The 13,474-nt window shown below is 43.6% G+C and overlaps 1 protein-coding gene across 1 annotated transcript; it reads right to left on the bottom strand.

Moving 5' to 3' along the window:
* Positions 1 to 1,884: 1,884 nt before the first annotated feature.
* LOC111967026 (leucine-rich repeat-containing protein 18-like) lies at positions 1,885 to 7,171 on the bottom strand. The gene is made up of 3 exons (XM_023991929.2): positions 6,414 to 7,171; positions 3,531 to 5,301; positions 1,885 to 2,973 (listed from the first exon to the last, which is right to left on the bottom strand). The coding sequence occupies exons 2-3, from the start codon at positions 3,638 to 3,640 to the stop codon at positions 2,202 to 2,204; spliced, it is 882 nt and encodes a 293-aa protein (XP_023847697.1). The 5' UTR covers positions 3,641 to 5,301; positions 6,414 to 7,171; the 3' UTR covers positions 1,885 to 2,201.
* Between the last annotated feature and the right edge of the window lie 6,303 nt (positions 7,172 to 13,474).

Raw genomic sequence — 13,474 nt, 5'->3', positions numbered from 1 at the left:
TCATCCGTATTACAACAGTGTATATACGCTAGATCGTTCAGGGTTTTCTAAAGCTAACCAGTTTCAGTTAGCTTCCCATTCCAGCTCAGGCTTCCTCTGTATTACGACGGTGTATATACGCTATATTTATCAGGTTTTCTAAAGCTAACCAGTTTCAGTTAGCTCACATTCCAGATCAGGCTTAATCCGTATTGCAAAGGTGGATATTGCTCCTCTGCCTGCCGCTAACTCTACCAGGCTTGTAACTACGCGTAAATGGTGCAAATGAGTAGTCGAACGCCAAACTCTTCATTGAGACAATGCTGAAACTTCCACAATTTAATTTGTGCCTTAATCAAATTGAAAGAAAAGTTATCTTGCAAATTCAGCAGGCTGTCAAACCCTGATCTGTATCATCTTTCTTGTGCTTGTCTCCACCCCCCACCAGGTGTCTCCAACTTTTTACCCATTATCCCTTGTGTATTTATACCTGCTTTTTGTCTGTTGCCAGTTCGTCTTGTTTTACCAGCTTGTTTCCCGTTTATCCAGTTCTCAAGATCTTGTCTTCTAGTCTTCCCAGTTCCGTTCTTTCTACCTGTCCTGACCCTGAGCCTGCCTGACGTTCTTTCCCTGATTGACTCTGCCTTGGATTACGAACCTCTGCCTGCCCTCGACCTGCCCTTTGCCTGCCCCTTTGTTATATTAAATATTCTGAGAACCAAACTATCCGCCTCCTGTGTCTGTATTTGGGTCATATCCTGAGTCGTGATAGTACCAACTGYCCATGACTGACCAAGCAAACTCAGACCAGCTCTGCAACAGTCTCCCTCCAAGGAGACACCATTGGGAGCCATGAGGAGTTACTGCAGAACCTTGTGGAGGGACTCCATACCTTGGCGAAATGCCATGACCATGCCTTCAATGCATTGTTGGAACAATTCCGCGGACTATCTCCTAGGTAACAAACCACCACAGTAACCTAACACTCGTCTGGAGTATTGAGATCCTGGTCTTCAAGACGCAGCATCCCCAGCTGGCTAACCATTTGTTTGTCCCAGATTTTGCCTGGTCCCCGGTCTTAGAATGGGRTCATTCCTCTACCCTCACCTGCCATCCTGGCTTCCGCTGGACACTGGCTTTCTTCCGACAATGATTTTGGTGTCCCACCTTGGTTCCTGACGTCCTTGGGTTACCAGCCTCCGCTCTTCTCTGAGCAAGAGGAAGAAGTCAGCATACCCTCTGCCTAGATGTTTGTCCGCCGCTGTCGGCTTACCTGGAAGAGAGCCCGGTCCGATCTTAAGACCACTTCCAGGTATCAGCGACAGGCAGACCGCCACCGGACCCCGGCTCACCACTATCATCTCGGGCAGAGGGTATGGCTCTCCACTCAGGATCTGCCCCTCCGGTTTGAGTCCCGTAATCTTACCCCCCGCTTTATCTGCCCTTTCCCCATCTCTAAAATCCTTAGCCCTGCTGCTGTTAGTCTTCTGTTGCCCCACACCCTCCATATACATCCCACTTTCCATGTAAACATTTGTCTTACAGCCCTTTGTCTCCTGTCTCCTATTTTTCCCCGTTATCCCGTGTGTATTTATACCCATGTTTTTCTGTTGCCAATTCCTCTTGTTTTGTCAGGTCTTACCGGTGTGTTTTCTGTTTCTCCAGTTCTCAAGGTCTTGTTTTCTAGGTCAGTTCTGGAGGATTTCTTGCCATAGAAATTTACCTAGCTAAAAGGTGACCAGTTACCCCGAGTTGAACTCAGTTTACCAAAGTTACCTCGCTAAATCGTCAAACCTGCTTCGTAGGACACCCCTCTGGTCCCTATGTCCTAGAGTGATTGCTGACACTGTAATAGAGACAAATAATAATAACAATGAGAATGAAAGCTTATTTTATTATCAGAAACATTTGATATGCAAARGAAAGTAGTATTGGTAAAGCTAAGYTAGATTTCCAGTGCAGTGTCTGTTGGAGAACACTACAGGACTCCAAACTCTAGAGGGCGATAGAGTACAACAAACCACAGACCGAGCAGCTTATAGAAGGCTGGTTATGTGTGACTGKAACCCCTGTAATGTTTCTTCTTCCAGAATTCCTGATTTGCCTAATATACATTGTCAAGTAATAAGTAGCTATTGCAATAGAGCACCTGGACTGTTTTTATCCTAAATAATATGTCCTTAGTGGCCTTTTGATGACCTATTGAGGACCTGGTTCCTCCATCACCTCCAGATGGCTTGGTCCTCCTGCACCACCGAGTTGGGTGTGTTCAGGCCGGCAAAGACAGACTTCCTGTGGGCGGGGCCTCTGTTCAGCCTGCTGTTCACCCTTTGCCTGTCGTCTTTGACCTTCTGGAGGCAGCAGGCACACAGGCAGCTCTCCCTCACKAGGTACAGGCACTCCACCCTCTGGATGGGGTCTATYCCTTTGTCATCCTCCAAGGGGATGGGATTGCACTTCAGGTTGACGGTCTCCAGGTAGGGCAGGTTGCGGAGGCACTCAGGTACCCGGGTCAGGTGGTTGTTGAACAGACCAAGGTGACGCAGCTCCTTGAGGGCTGCGATAGAGGATGGGATGCTCTCCAGGACGTTCATGCCCAGGTTGAGGCTCCTCAGCTTTCGCAGGAGACCGATCTCATTGGGGAGTCCTACAGTGCTCAGACAGTTGTTACACAGGTTGAGGCTGTATAGGTTATGGAGGCGCCCGATAGCTTTCGGAACCTGGTCCAGCTGGTTGCTGTGGAGGTCCAAAAAGCAGAGGTTGACAAACTTGGCGATAGAGTCTGGGATCTTCTTGAGCAGGTTGCGGCTCAGGTCCAGRTCATCCACATCGCAAAGCTTCAGGATGCACTTGGGGAAGGTGGTGATCTCCATGTTGCTGAGGTCCAGCCGACGCTTGCCATCCACGGTCAGCTTCAGGGCCAGCTTAGCCATCTTTAGGGTGATCTTCCGGCCTTTGGGCTCGCTTGACTTCCTCTTTCCCTTGGCCATCATGCTTTAAAAATAAAAGGTTTGAGTTAGTGTTCAACAGTTATGAGTTTGATTAAATGCTGTTTCCTTGGTAAAGATTTAAKCTGTTCCATCAATAAATGATTCATTAGTTAGTTTCTCCATTATACATGAAGTAGGCAGTAGAAAAATGGAATTACTAGTATAACTAGAACGTGATGTAATAGATAGTGTTACATGTCATAGTCCCTTGCATAAATGACAATACTTGTCTCACTGTATAACTCATCACATTACAACAAAGGACATGAGACAGCCAACTGTTTGCCATTGTAGCAGAGAATAAACATGTACCTTGACCATAACATCTCTCAATCCCACCTTTAGTAGAAGAAAATAGTGAATAGTCATTGTTTTACTGTATAACTTGTCTTCAAAATACCAATTGTAAAACAGTTTGACCTATTATCACATTCACCCTATTCAACCTAACCTTTTAAAACACTTTAACATCACAACTTGAATCTATTATATAACTTCTTAGCAATAATCAAGTTTAATTTATTCTGAACTTGGTTGTAGAAAACTGTTTTGTTTTCTTACCAGTATTGAAGTTCGTCCACCACCCAGATCAGTGCAGAGCCGGAGAGGGTGCAATCTCCAGACCTAAGACACAGGAACGCTCTCCCAAGGTTTGTCGAGGATCCTTCCATCTCCCTGGCTGTGAATTATACATAAGAGCCACCAAGAGCTATGTAAATAAAAACCAGGAAGGTTTTTTTAAGTGGATACAGCTAAGGACCTGTGTTTTTGCATTTTTCTGTCAGCCTGGCCTGCATAAACTGAGCACTTCAAGCCTTCTCTTGTTTTTCCTTGTTACTAAGCAACTGAATGATGTGTTCCTTGTAGTTTATGGCTAGGTCTGAGGCTTCCAGGGGAAAAGRTATTGCACTGTTTTTGCTGTTGCTTGCTTCCTGAATACATTCTGTCTACATTTAGCACACAGTTGAAGCTGAAGAGCAAATAAACAAAACACCAAATAAGCCTGTCATGTTGAGACACAAATGGTGGAAAATCTTTGACTATTTTCATGTATGATTATCATATTTACAGTGAAGTCATTTCCTGCAACATTTACCTCCTTGCTTACTGAAGTGGGCCCTCATCCTACAGGAATAAAAATGGATGCTTGGATAGAGAAAGATAGATCTTTGGCTATTGGAAGCCGTACAAGAGTATTGGCATCCAACATAAAGAAATAGTCCAAGTAATAAAAAAAAACACTTGGGGAAAAAACACTCTAGGAGCTCAGATGCAGTAATTTAATAACCTAATAACCAACGTTTTGACAGACAAGCTGTCTTCATCAGGGTGGAATGACAAACACTGCGGGTCACTAGTTWATATAGTGTCAAAGGACACACACAGGTGTCTGTAATCATGGCTGGGTGTGGCCTGATATCATTGGTTAATTCTCAGATATTAAAAGAACATACAAGAAACATGAATGGATAGCATACGATCATAGATACAAATTGGCTACATAGGCCATCAAACATTTACAATGAATAGCAAAATCACAATAYTCACAAGAATGGCTTCAAATCAAAGTCTACATTGAGAKCGAAGGGAGCAAGGGTCTTTAAATGAAAGATCCAGGCAGCCTCTCGTTTAAACGGTTGGAGTGGTGTAAAGCTCGCCGCCGTTGGACATCACGCTTCATCATCTGGCAGACCGATGGACGAATCTGTGTTTGGCGGATGCCAGGAGAACACTACCTGCCCGAACGCATAGTGCCAACTGTAAAGTTTGGTGGAGGAGGAATAATGGTCTAGGGCTGTTTATCATGGTTCGGGCTAGGCCCCTTAGTTCCAGTGAAGGGAAATCTTAACGCTACAGCATAGAATGACATTCTAGATTATTCTGTGCTTCCAACTTTGTGGCAACACTTTGGGGATGGCTCTTTCCTGTTTCAGCGTGACAATGCCCCCGTGCACAAAACAAGGTCCATACAGAAATGGTTTGTCGAGATCGGTGTTGAAGAACTTGACTGACCTACACAGAGCCCTGACCTCAACCCCATCGAATGCCTTTGGCAAGAATTGGAACGCCGACTGTGAGCCAGGCCTAATCGCCCAACATCAGTGCCCGACKTCACTAATGCTCTTGTGGCTGAATGGAAGCATGTCCCCGCAGCAATGTTCCAACATCTAGTAGAAAMCCTTCCCAGAAGAGTGGAGGCTGTTATAACAGCTAAYGGGGGACCAACACCATATTAATGCACATGATTTTGGAATGAGATGTTCAACGAGCAGGTGTSCGCATACTTTTGGTCTTGTAGTGTATTTAGGAAGAGGTCACCATTTCATGCAGTCTGTGAAGGAAGAAAAAGTGGTATGCAAGTTAGGTAAAAAAAATATATGTTTTTTCACAAAGTCAAATTAATTTATCGTGTTAAAGGTTTTATGATGCTTCTATCATAAAATCTGTTCTATTCTATCATTTTAAGATTGTTCTATACACCAGTTAAGGTATTTAAAACCTGATGAGGTCCTAATCCTTGCATGAAGACGCATCCTTGTAGCTGTGTGGGCTAATACAGTCAAAATGTTTGCCTTAGGGTAAGATGAGCCAAAGGATGAGCCAATGTTAAATTGAGAAAATGTAAGTGTTTTCTTCCCAGGCGTAATGCGAGGCATGAGTGCTGGGATATGAGGTAACAACAGGGCCTGGCCTATGTTAAAACGTTTTTTTTTTTTAAAGGTGTTACGCCTGTGTTAAAAGATGCTTAAAATGATTAAAAGACAAAAAAGCGATTGTGTGGAATTGAGTTTGGGAAATAAATATAGATATGATTTTTTTTTAAAGTTGGGGTAATATTTCATTCAGCACAGAAATGTACCCTGTCCCGCGGCTCAACGTACCCCATACCCGGGGTAAGTTGTGCCAAGATACTTTTTTTGGAGGTGCTATATTTTCAAAACTGTAATCGGATTATTACCAGCGATACATAACATCCTGAAATATATGTAGATATCTTTGTTACAAAGAATACTATATTTCCCTTGACGGGGTGATGCTGAATGTAAAAAATGGCTCAACTTACTCCACTCTCACCTACATTCTAATTATATGGTCAGTCTTATATTAGTGTAAAGTATATCAAATKATTTAGAGGTCATTGTTGATAGAAATGTAATCTGGCAGGAGACTAGCAGTATGAAAAGTGATATGAAAAGTCATAAAGTCTCTGGTGCTTGCAAAAACTTAAATGTACCTAATAAAGCATGCCTTTCCATCAAAGCTGAGCTTTGTCATTTAACATGTAGATTTTATTTGTTAAATACAACTGAATATGTTGTTAATAAATGCAGGGTATAGTTTAACCTAGCCAATTATACAGAGTCAACTTCCCTCCAGTGCTTGAATTACACATAGGCTATATGCAGCCAAATGCATGTAATGAAGAGAGACAGACATACTGACCTAATTGAGCATGGCCCAGTGCCCCTTGGGGACCTGTGAATAGGCTGGATAGATTACACTTGATGATCTGCAACGTGAGGACTGTATCTGAGAAACAGAGCGAGAGAGGGGAGGGGTGAGGGAGGTTGAAAGAGAGAGAGAGAGAGAGAAAGGGGTGGGGGGTCATTGCGTTCAAGTTTATTGGGTTGTCCACAGACAAAGACCAAGCTTGACCGATTCTCCAGGTAGGTGTGTCTTTCAATGGAATCCTGTTTCTGGTCCCCAGGAGGACAACACATCACAAGGGCCTCTTGTTTACCTGTGTTCAGTCTGTCATCCTCCCCTGCAAAAAGCAACCAGGTCACCCGTGATGCAAGTCAGTATTCGACGTCCATCCGTGTCTGAGGACGTCAGTAGATGACATGGAAACTGGCCACTAGGGGCAACCATGAGCGCTGTTACCTTCAACTAGGTTTCAGTTTTGCAAGGGCGTTGTGGACAGGGATGGCGGATGGGCGTAAGCATCTGTCTCTTGAGCCAAGGTTGCATGTTTGAATCAAGCGATAGAAAGTTGTTTTTGAGATTTTTTGTTTTAAGCCTATCCCAAACCTTAACCCTTACCTTAAAAATGAGGAGTTCATGCCTAAACTTAATAACCTTAACATTTAGAAAAATGACGTTTGGAACAACTTCGAAATTTMACGTTTGAGAAACATGGATGAACTTCTCATTTTGACYTGAGACTGTGAGAGCTAGTTGGTAACAAGAGCTCTGCTCTACGGGAGGGTGACGATCCCCCTGTAACAGCCAGACAACCAGCTCAGTATAAACACACATCTCAATTTCATTCACTGGTGTTGTAACTAACCTAATCATTTTTTTATTATGGGTTTATCCTACTGTTACAGTATGATTAAACGTATTGTTTATTTGAAGGAGAATTCCATGGAGTATGAAAACCCTTCAGTAGTTGATAACATCAAACACCAACACTCAGTCATCAATCATACTGGGCTATCCACTGCTTCAATACTGCCACATTGGCCATGTGCTGAGGCTGGATCGCTGGACACATCTGTGTTCACAACCTTGTTAGCAGGACGTCCGGTCTGTCTGGTCCAGCTTTCCTACCCCCAACCCAGCTGACAGTGTCTGTTACAGCCTCTCTGTTTCCTTCCTATTGCTATTGTTTTACTGCCCCCCTTGGTCACCAGGTACAGAGGTGGCATTATGTGTTAACTACGTAATGCCRCAAGTGACTAATTATCTAATTATATTGTGACACTAACAGAGGATTTCAGATGAAATCTAGTTTTTATTCTTGGCAAGTCTTGTACGTCTTTGACTGTGGAACTGTTTTGTTTCAGTATTGACATTCATTTAAAGGATAGCCTAATTAGCCATGTAGCCTATTCAAGGGATGTGTTATAGTTTGTTGGACATGCTTAGGAAAACTGTCAAGAGAGGGCAAAAACATGTCATCCTGTTTATTCAAGRCTTGAATGGATGTGGTTTAGTTCTCCTCTGACTCAATACAACCCTGTCACACAGTCTAAAGATCAGAAATTCAACGAGCTCTTTATTGGATAAATGTTTGCTTGGAGCTACTTCAAAGGTACTTAACTGAGTATCAATAATACTTCTAGTTGGGAAAGTTAATAGTATAATGTGGCTATTGGTGCTCTGATACTACAGGAAAATGTTAGGGCTTGGTTGTGAGAGAAGTTGGACCCTTACAGAAAAACCACATGCTTTCACACGTGTAGTTGTCACATGTTATTACATTGACTTCACATAAGATCACATGAAGCATGTTTTTGTAACACTTCACGTGTTCACGTTCACATGCATGTGTTTTTTRCCCGTAAGGGTATACTGTGCTATTGTTAACCAACGTGATTGTGGATTGGGGTTCTAAGCTGACATGGAATTGTTTTAAGGTGGTCATACCAATGATTATTTAGCTTTAAAAAAAAAAAAAAATATTGGATGGAACATTCAATTTGGCATTACTGCTATTAGCCAATTGAAACACACGGAATAACAGATTGACTACATGGAACAACAGATTTAATCTTAAGTGTGTCCTATATCTGAGAGATATAAGAAAGATCAGGAAACTATATATATATATATATATATATATATATATATTTATATATTTTTGTTGTGTGTGTTTGTTTGTTATACCCTTATTTTAGGCATATATACCATACATTTTTTTAACTGGTACTAGGGACCTTCAGACGAGTCTTATGAAGCTTGTGGTCGTTCTAGAGCAACACAACCGACACCTACATGTTTGTGAGAGCTTTCCGTAGGGTGGTTATAATCGTTTTTGTGAGAAGACTGATTTTCGGGGTCTCTCATGGTCTGACAAACACTGCTCTAGCTCTGCCACCTTTCACCACAGATGCGGAAGGGCGATATAGGCAGATGTGGTGGATTGAAACGCAGCCCATSCAAAAAAACWGATATCTCTACCTTAAACAGATGGATTTGATTGATTATGTTAATTTWATTCTACGGGGGAGCGGACATTGTAGGCCAAGGGATAATGAGTCCTTTGGACCTAGACTTGGCGCTCCTGTACCTCTTGCCATGCGGTAGCAAAGAGAACAGTCTATGACAGGTGGCTGGATTCTTGGACAATTTTTAGGGCCTCCCTACTGACACCGCCTAGTATAAAGGTCCTGGATGGAAGGAAGCTTGGCCCCAGTGATGTACTGGGCCCTACGCATTACCCTCTGTAGCTCCTTGCGGTCGGATGCCGAGCAGTTGCCATGATGCAACCAGTCAGGATGCTCTCGATGGTGAAGCTGTAGAACTTTTTGAGGATCTGAGGAGGCATGCCAAATATTTTCAGTCTCCTGAGGGGGAATAGGCATTGTCTTGCGCTCTTCATGGCTGTCTTGGTCTGTTTGAACCATGATAGTATGATAGTGCGACCTGTATGCTCTCGTTGGCTGGCCCTCGCTTCATATTCGTCGACAAACCCACTGGCTCCAGGTCATCTATAAGTCTTTGRTAGGTAAASCCCCGCCTTCGCTCAGCTCACTGGTCCCCATAGCAGCACCCACCCGTAGCACGTGCTCCAGCAGGTATATTTCACTGGTCACCCCCAAAGCCAATTCCTCKTTCGGCCAACTTTCCTTCCAGTTCTCTGCTGCCAATGACTGGAACAAACTGCAAACATCACTGAAGCTGGAGACTCATATCTCCCTCACTAGCTTTAAGCACCAGCTGTCAGAGCAGCTCACTGTTCACTGCACCTGTACATAGCTCATCTGTAAATAGCCCACCCAACTACCTCATCCCCATACTGTTATTTATTTTGCTCCTTTGCACCCCAGTACTTGCTGGGGTGCAAGTAGTTGTCTTCTGCACATCTATCACTCCAGTGTTTAATTGCTATATTGTAATTATTTCGCCACTATGGTCTATTTATTGCCTTACCTCCCTTGTCCTACCTCATTTGCACACATTGTATATAGACTTTTTCTATTGTATTATTGACTCTATGTTTGTTTATTCCATGTGTAATATTGTGTTGTTGTTTGTGTCGCACTGCTTTGCTTTATCTTGGCCAGGTCGCAGTTGTAAATGAGAACTTGTTCTCAACTAGCCTACCTGGTTAAATAAAGGTGAAATAAAAAACATAAAATAGTGTTGTGGACACCAAGGAACTTGAAGCTCTCAACCCGCTCCACTACAGCCCAGTCGATGTGAATGGGGGCGTGCTCGACCCTCCTTTTCCTGTAGTCCATGATCAAATCCCTTGTCTTGCTCACGTTGAGGGAGAGGTTGTTGTCCTGGCACCACACTGCCAGGTCTCTGACCTCCTCTCTATAGGCTGTCTCATTGTTGTTGGTGATCAGACCTACCACCATTTTGTCGTTGGAAAACGTAATGATGGTGTTGTAGTCGTGCATGGCCACGCAGTTGTGTACGAACAGGGAGTGCAGGAGGAGACTAAGCACGCACCTCTGAGGGTCCCCCGTGTTGAGGATCAGCGTGGAAGATGTGTTGTTGCCTACCCTTACCACCTGGGGGTGGCCCGTAAGGAAGTCTAGGATCCAGTTGCAGAGGGAGGTGTTCAGTTCCAGTGTCCTTAGCATAGTGATGAGCTTTATGGGCAGTATGGTGTTGAATACTGAGCTGTAGTCAACAAACAGCATTCTCACGTAGGTGTTCCTTTTGTCCAGGTGGGAAAGGGCATCTGGTCAGTATGCAAATTGTAGTGAGTCTATGGTTTCTGGCATGATGGTATTTATATGAGCCAGCCTTTCAAAGCACTTCATGGCTACAGACGTGAGTGCTAAGGGGCATTAGTCATTTAGGCTGGTAACCTTGGCATACTTGGGCACAGGGGCTCTGGTGATCTGATTGAAACACGTAGTTATTACAGACTTGATCAGGGAATGGTTGAACATGTCAGTGAAGACACTTGCCAGTTGGTCATGGTAATCCGCCCTGCGGTTTTGTTCATGTTGACTTGTTTAAAGGTCTTACTCACTTCGGCTTCGGAGAGTGTTATGACACAGTTGTCTGTAACAGCTGGTGCTCTCAGGTAGGGTTCAGTCTTCCATACCTCGAAGTGAGCATAGAAGGCATTTAGCTTGTCTGTTAGGCTCGCGTCACTGGGCAGCTCGCGGCTGGGTATCCATTTGTAATCTGTAATAGTTTGCAAGCCCTGCCACATCCGACGAGTGTCAGAGCCGGTGTAGTAGGATTCAATCTTAGTCCGTTGTAACGTCCGTCGTTAAATGAAGACCAAGGTGCAGCGTGGTAGGCGTACATTTTCTTTCATTTTAAATGTTCCACCAAAAACAATAAACAACTCAACGAACGTAAAGCTAGGAGTGCAACACATGCAACACACAAAGACAAGATCCCACAACAGAAGGTGGGAAAAAGGGCTGCCTAAGTATGATCCCCAATAAAGACAACGATAGACAGCTGCCTCTGATTGGGAACCATACCCGGCCAACAAAGAAATATAAACATAGATTTCCCACCCTAGTCACACCCTGACATACCAAATAGAGAATTTAAAGGATCTCTAAGGTCAGGGCGTGACACCTGTAATGATGCTTTGTCTGTTTGATGGTTTGTCAGAGGGTATAGCGGCATTTCTTATAAGCGTCCGGATTAGTTTCCCGCTCCTAGAAAGCAGTAACTCTAGCCTTTATCTCAGTGCGGATGTTGCCTGTAATCCATGGCTTCTGGTTGGGATATGCACATAAATTGTGGGGACGATGTTCTCGATGCACTTATTGATGAAGTCCGTAACTGATGTGGTATACTCCTCAATGCCATTGGATGAATACCGGAACATATCCACTGGTACTTCCTGCTTGAGTTTTTGCTTGTAAACAGGAATTAGGAGGATCGAATTATGGTCAGATTTGCCATATGYAAGGCGAGGGAGTGCTTTGTACGTGTGTGGAGTAAAGTTGGTCTGGAGTTATTTTTCAGAGTTTTTTCTCAAGTGATTGTACGTTCGCCGGTAGGACGGATGGTAAAGGCAGATTATCCACTCGCCTACAAATTCTCACCAAGCACCTGGATCGCAGCCCTTATATCTGAGTCTCCTCTTCATGCGAATGACGGGGATTTGGGCTTGGTTCAGGAGGAGCCGTAAATCTTCATCCAGTCCGTGGTGAGTAATCAAAGTTCTGATGTCCAAAAGCTCTTTGCGGTCATTAGAGACTGTGGCAGAAACATTATGTACAAAAAAAGTTACAAACAACGGAAGAAAAACACACGGAGCAGCACAATTGGTTATGAGCCTATAAAATGGCAACTATCCCCTTCGGCTCTATTATCAGATGTCAGACTGGTACTTTGACATTCGCCGGTACCAATTTCTCTAACCACACAGACCACGTAGATAACGTCTACACCAGGGCTCTCCAACATTTTCTGGCATGAGAGTTACTTACGGAAAAATAAAAAAACGTTGCGAGCTACTCATTTTTTCCCTAGCTTTCAAATAGGCATATTCTTCTTCTCTTCTCCCCTAAAACTAGGGTACAAGAGAAAGTAGTGCACTATGTTTTCTGTTTTATATTTTCCCAAATTATATTTTCTCTGTTATATTTTTCCTGGTTTTACATTTTTATTAAATTTTTCACTCTCAAAATTACAATTGTTCATAGAGAAACAATGAAATGATCAGGTTTCAGGTAAGACCCAAGTGCAGACTGTGTTGAAGTAACAATGTTTTTTGCAACAACAGGGGCAGGCAAACGACAGGTCAGGGCAGGCAGAGGTCGGTAATCCAGAGTAGGGGCAAAGGTACAGGACGGCAGGCAGGCTCAGGGTCAGGTCAGGCAGAGGTCGGTAATCCAGAGTAGGGGCAAAGGCACAGGACGGCAGGCAGGCTCAGGGGCAGGCAGAGTGGTCAGGCAGGCGGGCTCAGAGTCAGGACAGGCAACGGTCAAAACCAGGAGGGCGAGAAAAAGAGAGACTGGGGAAAAGCAGGAGCTGAGACAAAACGCTGGTTGACCTGACAAACAAGACAAACTGGCAACAGATAAACASAGAACAGAGGTATAAACACACAGGGGATAATGGGGAAGATGGGCGACACCTAGAGGGGGGTGGAGACAAGCACAAGGACAGGTGAAGCAGATCAGGGCGTGACAGAAATTGGATGTTCTGAGTCCATGTCAATGGGTACCAAATGACTAAATCGCCTTCTAGTGGCCTCATGGGTGAAATGTTATTAATATTTGTCATAATTTCATAATCAATAAACATGATTTTAAAAAACCTGAAAAATCCAGTGTTTTTATATTTCTGTCTTCTGTGATGTATATGAAGTGTAATATTGGGATGCAAACTCATAATGTAATACATTTCAACTCTATATCTGACACGGTACAGGTGTCTTCTGTTTTTAAGACCACAACCATGTGTGTGAGGTGTATACTTCTGTTTCAAAGTAGGTTTCTTTAAGACTACCAAGAAGCACTCTGTGTGACCCAGATTTAGCCCACTGCAGTAAAAGAAGAAATCACATCAGAAGGCCATTTATTTTTTGGTCTGGAAGAGAACTAGACTAAAGTACTTCCCAT

This window comes from Salvelinus sp. IW2-2015, linkage group LG8 (assembly GCF_002910315.2).
Source record: "Salvelinus sp. IW2-2015 linkage group LG8, ASM291031v2, whole genome shotgun sequence".
In the NCBI taxonomy this organism is placed as follows: Eukaryota; Metazoa; Chordata; class Actinopteri; order Salmoniformes; family Salmonidae; genus Salvelinus; species Salvelinus sp. IW2-2015.
Note: the sequence above shows the minus strand (reverse complement) of the source record. Positions and strands in the feature narration are given on the sequence as shown.